This window comes from Poromitra crassiceps (assembly GCF_964638095.1).
Source record: "Poromitra crassiceps genome assembly, chromosome: 8".
Taxonomy (NCBI): Eukaryota; Metazoa; Chordata; class Actinopteri; order Beryciformes; family Melamphaidae; genus Poromitra; species Poromitra crassiceps.
Genome location: NC_139629.1, coordinates 7801326 through 7818503, shown reverse-complemented (window position 1 = coordinate 7818503; position 17178 = coordinate 7801326). Strand labels below are relative to the sequence as shown.

At 45.1% G+C, this 17178-nt stretch overlaps 1 protein-coding gene across 1 annotated transcript in view; it reads left to right on the top strand.

The window, feature by feature from the left end:
- Positions 1-375: 375 nt before the first annotated feature.
- Positions 376-17178, top strand: part of rftn2 (raftlin family member 2) — a gene marked incomplete at its 5' end in the record, with an annotated part of 50349 nt that continues 33546 nt past the window's right edge. Inside the window, one exon of the mRNA XM_083640961.1 lies at positions 376-518. Coding sequence (XP_083497087.1) covers positions 376-518 — 143 coding nt within the window. The remainder of the gene's footprint in view (positions 519-17178) is intronic.

Sequence of the window (17178 nt, the reverse complement as noted above, 5' to 3'; positions counted from 1 at the left end):
ACTTTTGAAACTCACAAGGCGGAAGTTCCATGTGTTGTTGCTCCTAACTTGACTGATGGTCAAACTTTTCTCCAGGGAGCGCTCTGTCTCCTCCACGCTTCAGACCTGCGGCCACTCACTCCAGCGGGAGCGCCGAACCCGAACCTCCGCTCCACTAAATCATCCGGACCGGTGGTAGGTAGGTGGGCTTTCGCGATTGGGCATTACCGCTGATTCTCCATGACCGCTCTGAGGGATTAACGAGGCGGACCGAGGGGCATGGAGCCATCCCGTTCAAGTTGAAAGCACGAGGGAAGCTGTGTTTTGTCTGTCTGCCCTCCGGTGCTCCCCAGCTACGCACCGCGCTCACGAGCGGCTGTCCCCGCCACAGAGGCCATGGGCTGCGGCTTGCGGAAACTGGAAGACCCGGAGGACAGCAGCCCCGGGAAGATCTACTCCACCTTGAAGAGACCGCAAGTGGAGACCAAAACGGATACCGTGTACGAGTACGTGCTGCTCGACTTCAGCTTGGAAGGTAGGTGGTGGTGATGATGATGATAGGCTATTGATATAGAAAATGACATAAATATCAGTACTCCCATAACGAAACCTCACTATATATGGACTGTTGAGTTTTGTGTCCTTATCGCAGTTAATTGTGTTTTTTTTTTTATATAATCTACTATAATATCCATACTACTACTCCTACTGTTGATACTGGTATTGTAAAATCAAATTGACTATGGAACTACTTCTGTATTGTGCAATGACACTACATGGACGAGACAAGATGAAGTAGTGTGTCCATATCAGCCTATGTTTTTAGTGTATTCTTCTTCTTCTTCTTCTTCTTCTTCTTCTAACAATGGAAGTATTTTGTCCATTCAAAATATGACTCACTACACGTGTGAGCAGCATGTAGTACTGGACTTTTCCTAGCAACAAAGCCGTTTCAGCCTGTCTAGAAATAGGTCAGAGTAGCCCTTCTTCCATAGACACGCGCACACACACACACACACACACACACACACACACGCACACAGACACATGCACACACACACAGACACACACACACACACACACACACACACACACACACACACACACACACACACACACACACACACACACACACACACACACACACACACACCTACCTTCCCATGTGTTTAGGCATATGAAGCAAACCCGTAATGCCCTGCCAAAGAAAAACACACCTGCTGTGGTGTGGAATGGAATGTAAATTGAAGATGCAGGATCATCTCAGATGGCCCCGGTTGCCATGTCTGGAGGAGAATCCCTCCGTTGGGGCCTCTGACTGGCTGTTTTAACGATGACCTATTTGGAAGGAAATGGCGATGAAGTTGTGAATGGGAGCGCACCACGTAAACAGCAGGCCCGACGTGATGATGATGGAGGGAAGCACTGATTTGTAAACAAAGCCTGTCCTGCGTCGATTCACCTCGGAACCAGAATCCTGTCTGGGATGCAGTTTGCCCCTGATGGAGACCGAGGCGAGGCTGCCATCCAGTCTATACAGTACAGTATGGTGGATGGACAGCACTCTCTCTCTCTCTCCACCAGTCAACAGAGGGGTATTCTTGCCCCCCCCCCCCCCCCCCCCCCACCAGTAACAGGCCCATGAGCCGTCTGGTCTGACTCTCTCTGCCTGTCCGCAGCAGGGAGTCATGTGCTGCTGTGCTCAGTCTCAGCCAGCCTCATCATCACAGTGAATCATAGAGGCTGGCAGTGCCAAAGACAACCACACTGATGCCAGTCTGCAGCAGTCATATGCAGCGGCAGCCCGCTGATGAGGGATGTCACGATACTAGAATTTCTACTTCATTTTTGATACCACGGGAAGGGGGCGATGACGACACATCAAGAAGCATAAAAATAAAGTTAGACAGATGGAGGGACAGACGCACACTTCTCCATAATCTAGGCCTGATCAAACTTTGAATTTAGACAGCAGATTAGCCCTGATCTAGTCATCACACGTTTAGTTGTTGAAGCAACAGATACCCACCAATGATAGGGAGGGAAAAATCAGTGATTCTTCATTAAAAGAAAGCACTGATGCTATCGAAACTGTTGCAAATGAGAATTGTATCCGTTTCAAATTTTTAGTATTGATACATTTGATACTATCGATACATGTTGCAAATGAGTATTGTATCCGATTCACATTTTCAGTATTGCAGTATTGATACTTTTCAATAGCCTACTATCGATCCTTTTGACAACCCTACCGCTGATAACTTGGTTCCCTAACAAGAAGACTGCAAAGTGTTTTTAAGTGTATCTTTTCATAGTGTCTGAATTGGTCCAGTAAAGAAGTGAAACGGTAACATTATTGCCACTCGTTGTTGTGGATTCAGTCATGTTGCCAGTGGACAACAGGGGTTTGTGCGTCAGACTATTGGAGTTTATTGGACTGAGTTTTAGTTCTAATTCTAAGCAGATTTGTAAAAAAAAAACTAATCTTGTTTCCAGACTTCAGACATGTACTGTTGGAGTTATCAGTTCACACTTGTGGTTTGTTATTAGTATTATCACATTATTTGCCTAAACTCAGCCAAATTTGAAAGAAATGTCTTGAAAACATTCCTCGTGGCCAATCAGTTTAGATGTATATATGTTTCCCTGGCTATTAGTATTTTCCTGCCTTTCTCACTTCAAACGAGCCCCTCCAGGGTTCACTTTGCAGTCGAGCCACCTCCGTGGAGAGGAGATCTTTTATGTGCACCCCAGTTCACTGGGATTTTGATCTCAGCTCCCCAAAGGAGCTCAAGCAACGAGATCAAAGGCCGACAGTTTCATTGAAGAGCGCCGTACAAGGGAGGTGTGAAAGTACACTGAAATGATGTGTTCCAAAGCAAATGCCCAACCTGAAACACTTCAACAGCTATTATATGCAGGGCGTTCCTCAAACCTCTGAGTAGCACTAGCCAGACATTTAGAAAAAGGACAGGGGTTTTTGCGACGTTTGTTCCCCAATTAATGAACAAACCTCCAATGCTCAATTTAATTATAAATAAAAGAGTATATCCATATAGCAAAACACAAACATGCAATAACTGTGTTTGTCAAAAAGAAAATTTGTATACACTTTAAAGTAAAATCCATGGATCTGGTGCACTTTGAGAGCAAAATTAAAGAGTCTAGGGGGTGCGTTCGTATATCCACTCTGACGCTCTACACTGAAATGAGAGCGTGAACGTACGGTACATTACAACGGTGCTACCAATTTATGAACAGTCCAGTGTGCTCTCTGGGCACTCTGAGTGCTATTTCCAAACGCACCCTAGATGGATCAAGAAAACAATCCACATTCATATCCTCTTTACTGTGCTGTGGCTTTACAATGATGACAAAATAAATGTCTCCCTTACAGGTGCGAATGAGATCACTATAATACCATTATGGTCAAATACTGCTATACTTACAAATATCACTTCTAGGGATAACCTCAAGTACATGTCCCTACTAAACTGGTGTATTCTATGTTGAATCTTCTATGGTGTTTCATTCTGTGTTGAATCTTCTGTGGTGTTTCATTCTATGTTGTGACGTTCCAGGAAGACGTGTGGAAGTCAGCCAATAGGAATGAGTTTGGGGCGGGTTGTTGTATTTCAGCACTTCCTAGATCAAAGACAAATTGCTTTTGCTTCTGCAACCTGATTTCAATCTGCTGAACTTGACTGAACTTGGCGTTTGATGAACAGCCAGTTTATAGTCTGCTTTTAAGGTATGTGATGTTTTGGCACGTTCATAACCGCCACGTGTCAGTAGCTGCTGTCCTGAGCAGCACCTGGCCCGCAGATGCCTGACAGTCAAGAGACAACCATATATATATATATATATATATACGTATATATAAAAGAACATCTTCTTGTTGTGGAACTTACTGAGCCATCTGCATCCACTGGGGGTTGGGTAGGGTGCACTCTGCCTTCCTCAGTCTACTCCAAATGTTGATTCTTCTTATGGTTCAGCGGAGATGCCAGCTTCAGGAGCAGGGTCTCTTCCATAAACATACTGCATCAGCATCTCCACCTCAGCTCAGGTCATAGAGATGTTGATGGACTGTCTCCATCCTCTCCTGCACCTTCAGAGCCACATGCTCATCCCATCCAACCGATTCTAACAACAACATGCTGCTGGATCAGCTTTGCCGGACTGTTTCACTCGCCGTTTTCGCAGGGTTGTTAAACGGGTTCAAAACAGCAGTTGGCAAGCAGGTCTGCAGGTCGACGGTGGCTAAACAAATGGTCAGGCTGACGTGATGATGAAGTGAGGTGCAGCCAGTCTGTGGTGTATGGGATTTCCATGAGGGAGAAGGCGTTGGCCTTAGCTCAGCTGTGGTCGGCCCCAGCAGCCAGGGCTCAAAATGAGCAGCAGCCACCAGCCCAATGCTGATAAAACATGCAAGTGAGTCTGGTAGATTTGCTTCACTCGCAACAAGCCACGGAAATAATGGTGATCTGAGTGGCTGGTCAGATGTGAACCTTCACCAGCCATTTGGATCCCCCGGTGGACGAAAGCAGTACTTTTTGCGCGTTATGGGGACGACGTGGGTTTCTGTGAATGTGAAAGAGAGAGAAATCAACTCTGACGTTGGACAGCAGCACAGCTATGTCAGTTGGAATTAGTCATGTCTTGTTTTCAGCTTCCTCCTAACCGACCTGTAGTCTGTCTAGGGATCTTAAAAAGTGAGTTTCTGATGCTTTACCCGCTGTCTAGCAGCAGGCATTGATTACTGTCCAGGCAGCTGGGTGTATTATTACTCTTAATACTGAGAACTGACTGTGTACATTGGATCTGGTTGGTTGTGGATAATATCACTGCTGAGTGTATGAGGTTTTGCTATTTAGGCTGATAGATGACTGCTGGGTCTACCGGGCTGGGTCAGGCTGCCCCGGGCTGGGCCCACGTTCAGCTCTCACTGTCCGCACATTCACTCACTTCACACACACACACTCTCACACTCACAAACACACACAAACACACACACACACACACTCACACTCACACACACGCACACGCACACACACACACGCACACACACACACACTAGGGCTGCACGATATTGGAAAAAACTGACATTGCGATATTCCCCGCCCATGCGATATATATTGCGATATGAAAAAATACTGATTTTCACCAGATTACCAGAATAGCTCTATTTGAAAGAAAATAATATTTCTAGAATGATTGGGATGATTTTTTGGAGGAGTCCATCTGATTCTGGAGGGGAAATTAGGTATTTTAATGTTTCTCAACCACTGGGCTGTGACCTACTGGTAGGCCTCAGAGCGTCATCTATCAGGGTGCATACACATTTTGACCAATGGATTTCCATGACTTACATACATGAAAAAGTGAGTGAGTTATGGCATTCTACTTTAAAATGTCACTAGCCTATACTTCACTTAGTGTAATGCAGCCTTTAAAACCAGGGAAAGACAACATGCTGTATCACCATATTACCATCCAACATCTAAGACCATATAGTCTCAAATCACAATATGGATATAAATTTGATATATTGCCCACCCCTAATATTGAGTGCCAGAATCTACCTCCCAATGATGCTATTTGCAGAAAAACATTAGATTTAATTGATTATAATCACTGCTTTCAACTTCTTTCGTTCTTCTAACGTTTCAATAAGTCAACAATGAAACACTGCTGCCACTTCACACATGGTTACTTCACACACTTGGTCTGACCCCCCTCCAGAAACTACCAAGTGGTACGCTCCGCATTTGGGGAGTTCCGGTTTTTGAGCGCACGCAGGGCAGTACAGAGAGACGAGGATTCACATGCAGCCGACCGGTGACAAACAATTCATTCGTGAAAAGTAATAAATATACATTTAATTGCCCAGCTATGTCTATTGTCTTTTTATTTTCACCGACATGTTTTGTGTAAATGAGTCGCTATGTATGATTAACTCTACCGTAACGTTACTGCTATCATGTGATGCAACATCAGAGACGGGGAGAGACAGCCGCAGTGATAACACGCACAACTTCTCAGTAATCACTTCAGCCTTCGTGTCATTATAAGTTGCGGTCTTGCTTTTTGGTGTTTCAAGAGTAAATATCTCCACTCCACGGACATGTTGAGTTACAGCAGCCAGCCTGCTGTATACTAGTGCGCTGCAAACTGTGTCCGCCTCCGCAATCACATCGTTTACAGACAGGCTACTGTCAGCAACGCAACATAAGCAAAAACAATTCAATTGAGCTCTCTGTGCATGTTTGTTGTGTTGAAGCTAAGCACTAAATGAGTGAGTACAGTAGCGGGGCGTCTCTCTCCTATGAGAGAACCTCATTTCACTCAGTAGGCTCCTCCCCTAAAGTGAGAGTTTATCAAGCAACATGACGAGTTAATTTGCTTTTGACATCGCACGTCCTGCGATGTGACTATCGCGCATGCGCACATTGCGATGACGATGTGTAAACGATATATCGTGCAGCCCTAACACACACACACACACACACTCTCTCACACACACACACACACACACACACACACTCTCACACACACACACACACACACACACACACACACTCTCTCTCTCACACACACACACACACACACACTCACACACTCACTTCAGGTTAAGCCATCTCTCCATCTGCAAATCCCTGCACATCCTCCCATCTATTCATCTGATGATGAGCTGCCATCTCTTTGCCCTCGTTCCAATCATCCTCGCTTCCCGTCATCGTCGCCCTCTTTGGGTCGGATGCCTCCACGCACGCCACCGGCTAAATACAGGCCAGCACCGTTTCTCAGTGTGAAGCCTTTAGGCTACATTCATACTTCACACTGTCGAATCATTTTGTCAGAAGAAGAAAAAAAAACAGGGTTTGTTGTCTTCGCAGGTTCCTGCCATTTTTCTTCACAGAGAAACTGTGCTTGGAGAGCTACTGTACACACCATGTGCAACTTGTTTCAAATGGAAATGTGTCTAATCATTGGAAAGACTAGTATTCACAATCAGAAGCTTCATGAGTAGTTCCCCTACGACGGCTGGATAAATAGGCTGAGAAAGATGTGGACCGGGACGCGTGAAGCGGCCCCATCGCTAGGGACGGGGCCGATCCGATCCAATATCGGTATCGGGTGCCGATATTGCCACTAATTCTCGGATCGGAATCGGGTGGGGGAGATTTTTTTTTCTTTCTTTTTTTCTTTTTTTGCAATTCCAGCGTGGGGCGCACAGGGGGGGGCGCTGGCCGTAATTTGCCCATGTATAATAGTATCCTTCTTTGCCTCGTATATTTTCTTAATTTTGTCTGCTTTTTGCAAGGTTCAAGAAAAATATTGGTATCGGTATCAGCGGCAGATATCCAAATTCAGGTATCGGAATCGGATCGGAAGTGAAAAAATGTGGATTGGTGCATCCCTACCAATCGCCGAAAGCAAACGGTCGTTCAGTTCACTTCACTAGAGGAACAAGAAAGAAGACTATGTGTGCAGGCAGGCAGGCAGGCAGGCAGGCAGGCAGGCAGCACACGATGGCAAGAACAGAACCACATGGAGACCCCAGGAAGATGTGGCAAAGTACCAATCCCTGTTAAAACTCTCAGAACTTGGCTCCCCCTCTCTCTCTCAATACACACACACACACACACACACACACACACACACGTCACACACACACACACGCCTCACACACACACACACACACCTCACTAGTAGGCTGTGGACCCAGCGAGCAGCGATCATCAGCTTGCGGAAAGCATTAGCTGTTAGCTGCTTTGATGTGCTGCCTGCCCCTCTGCCTCCAGGCTCTGCTCTCAGTAGGAGTCATGGTGGGCGTCTCAAAAGGAGGCCAAGCTGACTGGGAGGACTACTGCTACTGGGCTGCAAACGTGTGTGTGTGTGTGTGTGTGTGTGTGTGTGTGTGTGTGTGTGTGTGTGTGTGTGTGTGTGTGTGTGTGTGTGTGTGTGTGTGTGTGTGTGTGCGTGCGTGCGTGCGTGTGTTAGGGGTGCACCGATCACGTTTTTTGCCACCGATTGCCGATCGCCTATGGGAAATATCTGCCCAACCGATCATCCACCGATCACCGATCACGATATATAAACTCCTCAAAGAAAGTTTGAAACGTTATTTTAGGTCGATTATTTCTCCCCTTTAATAATACCAATTGGCATTGTATTTTATATCGTTGGAAAGCCTGATTAGTGATAGGGCTTTTTATATATATATATATATATGTGTTTTTTTTTTAATATAAAAAAATTGCCGATCGCATATTTGAGGTCAAAATCGGCCGATACAGATTGCTTGCCGATCGATCGGTGCACCCCTAGTGTGTGTGTGTGTGTGTGTGTGTGTGTGTGTGTGTGTGTGTGTGTGTGTGTGTGTGTGTGTGTGTGTGTGTGTGTGTGTGTGTGTGTGTGTGTGTGTGTGTGTGTGTGTGTGTGTGTGTGTGTGCGTGCGTGCGTGCGTGCGTGCGCGCGCGTGTGTGTGTGTTAGTAGCTGGATGGGTGGATGGGATGAAAGATATGAATTGCAGCCTTCCCCCAGTCTGTGGAGAGTTAGTGATTGATTTGTTGTCAAGTTGTTTGTGACGATGGTGCCTTTGTCTACTGTCCTGTCTCTCTCTGCCTGTCTCTACTGTCCTGTCTCTACTGTCCTGTCTCTCTCTGCCTGTACTCAAATATCTACTGTCCTGTCTCTCTCTGCCTGTACTCAAATATCTACTGTCCTGTCTCTCTCTGCCTGTACTCAAATATCTACTGTCCTGTCTCTCTCTGCCTGTCTCTACTGTCCTGTCTCTACTGTCCTGTCTCTCTCTGCCTGTCTCTACTGTCCTGTCTCTCTGCCTGTACTCAGATATCTACTGTCCTGTCTCTACTGTCCTGTCTCTCTCTGCCTGTACTCAAATATCTACTGTCCTGTCTCTCTCTGCCTGTACTACTGTCCTGTCTCTACTGTCCTGTCTCTCTCTGCCTGTACTCAAATATCTACTGTCCTGTCTCTCTCTGCCTGTACTCAAATATCTACTGTCCTGTCTCTCTCTGCCTGTACTCAAATATATCTACTGTCCTGTCTCTCTCTGCCTGTACTCAAATATCTACTGTCCTGTCTCTCTCTGCCTGTACTCAAATATCTACTGTCCTGTCTCTCTCTGCCTGTACTCAAATATATCTACTGTCCTGTCTCTCTCTGCCTGTACTCAAATATCTACTGTCCTGTCTCTCTCTGCCTGTACTCAGATCTCTACTGTCCTGTCTCTCTCTGCCTGTACTCAAATATCTACTGTCCTGTCTCTCTCTGCCTGTCTCTACTGTCCTGTCTCTACTGTCCTGTCTCTACTGTCCTGTCTCTCTCTGCCTGTACTCAAATATCTACTGTCCTGTCTCTCTCTGCCTGTACTCAGATATCTACTGTCCTGTCTCTCTCTGCCTGTACTCAAATATCTACTGTCCTGTCTCTCTCTGCCTGTCTCTACTGTCCTGTCTCTCTCTGCCTGTACTCAAATATCTACTGTCCTGTCTCTCTCTGCCTGTACTCAAATATCTACTGTCCTGTCTCTCTCTGCCTGTACTCAAATATCTACTGTCCTGTCTCTCTCTGCCTGTCTCTACTGTCCTGTCTCTCTCTGCCTGTACTCAAATATCTACTGTCCTGTCTCTCTCTACCTGTACTCAGATATCTACTGTCCTGTCTCTCTCTGCCTGTACTCAAATATCTACTGTCCTGTCTCTCTCTACCTGTACTCAGATAGATGTATTTTATTCCAGGGGTGAGTGAGTGCTGCAATCATCCATAATCTCTGTCTAATCTAGTGGCCTAGTAGGCGGGATTATTTCAGATTAAAGTCACTATTTTTGATGATTAAATTTGGAGGAGACTGCAAGGGCAGAGCGACACAGCACAGACTTGGACCTTCACCCTGAACACACTGAGGCCCTTTAGTTTACATCTGCCGTTAAGCTGGATTTAGGTGATCGGACAGTGCTTGACTGACCACATGAAAGTACAGCTATAGATGCAAGACGCATTGAGGACGGATTGTGATCCGATCAGCCCTGGCACCTCCGGAGGTGGTCAGGGATGCATTGTTGTGAGTTGTGACCACATTGGACATAAGTGTAAATGCAATTGTATCCTCCTCAATCCATACAACCAACAGTCAGAGATGTTTGTGCGCTGCTCTACGTGCTACGGACGGTGTATTTGACACCACTTTACCAGTCAAGAAGAGTGTTAGTCCCTCCCTCTCATCAGTGGCGAGCATCCCGCCAGCCTGACTGGCGGCTTTCACAGTCACTCGCATTTCTCCCTCTCGTTGTTCATTCATAAAGCCAAGCCCGTTACCGTGCCAACCAGTGCACCGTGTGTAAACAGCAGCGCTCATGGGCATCTTATTGACCCTTTTCCCAGCAGCCATTTTGTGTCTAAAACACAGGTGCAACCAAAACATTAATGAGGGTTTCCAAATCCATTTCATTCATGTTTTGGTTGCACCTGTGTTTACCCTGCCTTTTAGACACAAAATGGCTACTGTGAAAAAGGCCCATCCCCGCTCGTGAGCTGTCCGGTGCGTCTCTACGGTCGTGACCTTGGTCGGGACAAACAAGTTGTCAGCTGTTGCCAGATTGGGCCGTTTTATAGGGGTCAAGTAGTCACTTCTTTTGGGCTTGTTTTGTTGATTCAATATTTTTGGCGGTTTTTGAACAGCTTTTGGGCTGGAAACCATCAGCTGTACCTGGCAACAAGAGCGATCGGATCTCAATGTGAATGTGGACTCATTTGAATGTCAGGTGTAAGTAAAGGGAGAGTCACTGTGGATAATCAATTTGCCCTGAAGCTGATTCCCTCGTTAAGGACTCTTGATTGGCATAAAGTGCCTAATATTGAGCTAATGTAATGTAATGATCTGCTGACAAGAGATGGCCATGTTAGTAGGTTAAGTTAAGTGCCTCCTCTAATCATATTAGGATTAGCCTTTCCTCTCATTCTGTCTCTCTGTCTTTCCTCGTCTTTTTGGGGTGAGCACTCACTCCGTATTGGAAAACATTGTTTTTCTCTCTGTTTTGCTTTCTGCCACCTGCATTCCTGCCCCCCCCCCAATAGTGTTACTGTTCTGTCTGTTTTGCTCCGGTTGCCAAGCAGCTTTCTCCTTTTCACACCCTCACAAGCTCTCCCTTTCATACATGGCTCTCTGGCTCATCAAATCTGATCTTGTTGTGACCCCTTCTTTCACACATGGCTCTCTGGCTCATCAAATCTGATCTTGTTGTGACCCCTTCTTTCACACATGGCTCTCTGGCTCATCAAATCTGATCTTGTTGTGACCCCTTCTTTCACACATGGCTCTCTGGCTCATCAAATCTGATCTTGTTGTGACCCCTTCTTTCACACATGGCTCTCTGGCTCATCAAATCTTATCTTGTTGTGACCCCTTCTTTCACACATGGCTCTCTGGCTCATCAAATCTGATCTTGTTGTGACCCCTTCTTTCACACATGGCTCTCTGGCTCATCAAATCGTATCTTGTTGTGACCCCTTCTTTCACACATGGCTCTCTGGCTCATCAAATCTGATCTTGTTGTGACCCCTTCTTTCACACATGGCTCTCTGGCTCATCAAATCTGATCTTGCTGTGACCACTTCTTTCACACATGGCTCTCTGGCTCATCAAATCTGATCTTGCTGTGACCACTTCTTTCACACATGGCTCATCAAATCTGATCTTGTTGTGACCCCTTCTTTCACACATGGCTCTCTGGCTCATCAAATCTGATCTTGTTGTGACCCCTTCTTTCACACATGGCTCTCTGGCTCATCAAATCTGATCTTGTTGTGACCCCTTCTTTCACACATGGCTCTCTGGCTCATCAAATCTGATCTTGTTGTGACCCCTTCTTTCACACATGGCTCTCTGGCTCATCAAATCTGATCTTGTTGTGACCCCTTCTTTCACACATTGCTCTCTGGCTCATCAAATCTGATCTTGTTGTGACCCCTTCTTTCACACATGGCTCTCTGGCTCATCAAATCTATCTTGTTGTGACCCCTTCTTTCACACATGGCTCTCTGGCTCGTCAAATCTGATCTTGTTGTGACCCCTTCTTTCACACATGGCTCTCTGGCTCATCAAATCTATCTTGTTGTGACCCCTTCTTTCACACATGGCTCTCTGGCTCATCAAATCTGATCTTGCTGTGACCCCTTCTTTCACACATGGCTCTCTGGCTCATCAAATCTATCTTGTTGTGACCCCTTCTTTCACACATGGGCTCTCTGGCTCATCAAATCTGATCTTGTTGTGACCCCTTCTTTCACACATGGTTCTCTGGCTCATCAAATCTATCTTGTTGTGACCCCTTCTTTCACACATGGCTCTCTGGCTCGTCAAATCTGATCTTGTTGTGACCCCTTCTTTCACACATGGCTCTCTGGCTCATCAAATCTATCTTGTTGTGACCCCTTCTTTCACACATGGCTCTCTGGCTCATCAAATCTGATCTTGCTGTGACCCCTTCTTTCACACATGGCTCTCTGGCTCATCAAATCTATCTTGTTGTGACCCCTTCTTTCACACATGGGCTCTCTGGCTCATCAAATCTGATCTTGTTGTGACCCCTTCTTTCACACATGGCTCTCTGGCTCATCAAATCTATCTTGTTGTGACCCCTTCTTTCACACATGGCTCTCTGGCTCATCAAATCTGATCTTGCTGTGACCCCTTCTTTCACACATGGCTCTCTGGCTCATCAAATCTATCTTGTTGTGACCCCTTCTTTCACACATGGGCTCTCTGGCTCATCAAATCTGATCTTGTTGTGACCCCTTCTTTCACACATGGCTCTCTGGCTCATCAAATCTATCTTGTTGTGACCCCTTCTTTCACACATGGCTCATCAAATCTATCTTGTTGTGACCCCTTCTTTCACACATGGGCTCTCTGGCTCATCAAATCTGATCTTGTTGTGACCCCTTCTTTCACACATGGGCTCTCTGGCTCATCAAATCTATCTTCTTGTGACCCCTTCTTTCACACATGGCTCATCAAATCTATCTTGTTGTGACCCCTTCTTTCACACATGGCTCATCAAATCTATCTTGTTGTGACCCCTTCTTTCACACATGGCTCTCTGGCTCATCAAATCTATCTTGTTGTGACCCCTTCTTTCACACATGGCTCATCAAATCTATCTTGTTGTGACCCCTTCTTTCACACATGGCTCATCAAATCTATCTTCTTGTGACCCCTTCTTTCACACATGGCTCATCAAATCTATCTTGTTGTGACCCCTTCTTTCACACATGGCTCATCAAATCTATCTTGTTGTGACCCCTTCTTTCACACATGGCTCATCAAATCTATCTTGTTGTGACCCCTTCTTTCACACATGGCTCTCTGGCTCATCAAATCTATCTTCTTGTGACCCCTTCTTTCACACATGGGCTCTCTGGCTCATCAAATCTATCTTCTTGTGACCCCTTCTTTCACACATGGCTCTCTGGCTCATCAAATCTATCTTGTTGTGACCCCTTCTTTCACACATGGCTCTCTGGCTCATCAAATCTATCTTGTTGTGACCCCTTCTTTCACACATGGGCTCTCTGGCTCATCAAATCTATCTTGTTGTGACCCCTTCTTTCACACATGGCTCATCAAATCTATCTTCTTGTGACCCCTTCTTTCATACATGGCTCTCTGGCTCATAAAAGCTATCTTGTTGTGACCCCTTCTTTCACACATGGCTCATCAAATCTATCTTGTTGTGACCCCTTCTTTCACACATGGCTCATCAAATCTATCTTGTTGTGACCCCTTCTTTCACACATGGCTCTCTGGCTCATCAAATCTATCTTCTTGTGACCCCTTCTTTCACACATGGGCTCTCTGGCTCATCAAATCTATCTTCTTGTGACCCCTTCTTTCACACATGGCTCATCAAATCTATCTTCTTGTGACCCCTTCTTTCATACATGGCTCTCTGGCTCATAAAAGCTATCTTGTTGTGACCCCTTCTTTCACACATGGCTCTCTGGCGAGTGATTTCTATTCGCACATAGGATAAGCAATAACCACGCCCTGTGGCGCCGGGATTGACCAGGCAGGAGCAACACTGGAGGGCAGGGCACGCAGCCCAGCGATTTCATGAACCAACTGAATAGCTCTTGAGAACGGACAGCGATTTCGAGAGCGGACATTGAGAGCGGACATTGAAATGAATTATGGTCACCTACCTTCCTTAGCATAGTAATAATAATAATAAGCATAATAATTGTAATCTACACAATGTACACAATCTACAAAAACATGCAATAATATAAACGATGTTGTGTTCACGTTCATAGCTCATATAATATAATGTATCATATCGTTAATTTCAAGCTCAATTCTTACCCAGAGAAAAGGTACAGCACTGAAAATGTAACAAGCAATAGTTTTTTAAACATCTTTATTTTAAAAGATGAAAAACCCCAGGTGCTTTAGTCCCAAGCTTCAATGCTCCTGGCCAATCCCGGCGCCACAGTGCGTGGTTATTGCTTATCCTATGTGCGAATAGAAATCACGCCTCTCTGGCTCATAAAAGCTATCTTGTTGTGACCCCTTCTTTCACACATGGCTCTCTGGCTCATACAATCTATTAGGGATGCACGATAATTATCGGACCGATAAATTATCGGCCGATATGGCCATTTTGCGTTATTATTTATTATTCTGATAATGGCCTTTTTCCGATAAATTATCAGCCGCTAATCATGCTTTATTTTTGCCTTGGAAGCGGAGCTATTGTTGTCGCACGCTCGTGACATCACAGCTGCGACGGCAGCTCTGCCTTGCCAAACATGGCTGCTGGCAGTATGTTGCTGTTTAACACTATTGTAATTTGGAATCCATGTCCCACACAGGTTCCGAGAGGAGGGGAAACCTCTAAGCTGGTATTACGTTAAACCAAAGCTGGCGATGATGCACCGGATATGTTTCTTGTTTTTGTTAGTGAGTGTTAGCGTTAGCATTAGCTCATAGCGTGGCCTACACGTCAGGCTCGTCTGCTTGGCAGACAAACTGCTTGTGCCATTTACAGTCTGTGATCAAAAGCACTTCATACTCACAGAGCTGGCATACACTTATAGAAACTAATGGAAACCCCTTTACCCAAAATGAAACATCCAGGCATTGTGTATTTAACTCCAAAAAACAACTCACTAACGTTAAGCTAACCACGCTAGCCGCAGTAGCCGGGAGTCCCACTATTCACCTTATGTAGCCACGCCCATTTGACCTGGTTGTGTGGCCATCCCAAAACCTCCGGCTAAAAATAATAATAAAATAAAATAAAAAATGGCTGCGCTGCTCCAATATCATCTAACTCTGAATTAACTAATAATTTGCCAATTGTATGTAACATACCAAATAAAAGCAAATGGCAATGTCTAAGAATGCAACGCCATGTAACTGGCTCGTTAAGTCTCGCATTCCAGGGAATTACGTTAACGTCTGCGCTAGGGCTGTCACTTTTCATTCGAAATTCGAATGCAACTTCGAATGTGGGGGAAGGGGTTCGTTTTCGAAATGTAATTTGAATGTTTGATTTTTTATTATTATTTTTATTATTATTATTATTATTATTTTTTTATGAACCAAAATTAACCAACTGCTGCTTGCTGGTAATGTTAATCCCATGTCAGAAAAAGTCTCCAGATTTGTCGCGTTAGTCTCTTCTGAGAAAGATTGTCTCCAGGGTCTGAAAAGTTGTCTCGAGTTGGATGCAGCCAAGTTTGTGAGGCAGTGTTGTGACTGTGAGCGTCCAAGCTAACACGTCGGGCTGATGCCCGGTGGCCTGCAGTGGGTTGCACCAGCTGTGCGTAAGTTGAAACGTAAGCTAGTTTGAACGTAAAGTCTCACTAAGTCCGAGTTTACGCACTACTAAAAATATTTGGGTTGCACCAAGTGAAATAGTTACAACGTAGGCATAAGTTAGAACTTAAAATTTACACCTACGTCTTACTAGGTGTAAAGTCCTCCGTAAAATAGCAGTTGGCACGGATTGCAACTTGGCACCGTGGCGCATTGTTGTTTTGCGTCCGCAACGCGCTCTCCGTGATAAATTACACCCTTTGATATTTATGACTCACGCTTTTGTTTCCCACAAGCTGCAGCACTGCATACAAATTAAAATAACTGCAACAATTTAGTGAGGCAGGATGGTGGTATAGCCTACAATACTGATGAAGAGCTCACAGATAAACGTTAACAGTAATATGAACCTAAACGAACGTTACTCAATAACGTTCTCATTTGATTAGTGTTGATGAAATATGAAAGCACTAATTTGCGGTGGGCAACATGTCCTGTTTTCACTCCACTTAAACAACCGTAAATAAACACCGTTTCCACCGTGCTTTTCACTGATTGGTCACAGATACTGTACACGTCATTGTCTGCGACACTATTTTGGTTACCGTAGTATGGACTTTAGGGTCTACTAGTTAAGATGTACCTTACGTCTCCGTGGTGCAACCAAACAAAGACACAACTTTAGTGTCAAACTAACTAGTTTGAACGTAGCAGTTAGTGTGGACTTTACACCCTAACTTAAGACAGAACTTACGTTCAGCTGGTGCAACAGGCTGCTGGACTGGAAAAAAAAAAAAAAAAAAAATTTAATTAACCAAAAAACTTCGAATATATTCGAACGAATTTCGGGCAATTAAAGTTCGTTCTAATTTTATTTTGGGAAAAAGTGACAGCCCTAGTCTGCGCGTCTTTATTGACGTTAATGGCTCGCGCTGCTATCGCGCTGCCTCGGAGGAGAGACAACTATCTGAAGCTTTCTTTGTTGGAGTCCAGGTATGTTTTACAAGAAAGTGCTCGTCATTGTCGACGATAACGTTATCTGACCTGGCTAACAGTGGATACTCGCTTGCTTGCTGTGTACCCGCTCAAAGTAGTAGGCTACGTTATTTATTTTACCCCCTTCACTGTCCGCTCCAAAAACAACTCTCTTATTTTGCGCCGTGACCGCCGGAAGTGTTAAAAGGACCCGGAAGAATTTGGTCCACTGTAAGGTCTGAACATAAGGTGCTAACGTTAGCTGCTGGACAGAGCCATCTAACAGAGCCAATAATGAGGAAAACAAAGGCACAGTCACGCAGATTAGGCTACATAAAAAGCATCAGTCAACATCACATAGTGTCTTTTCTTT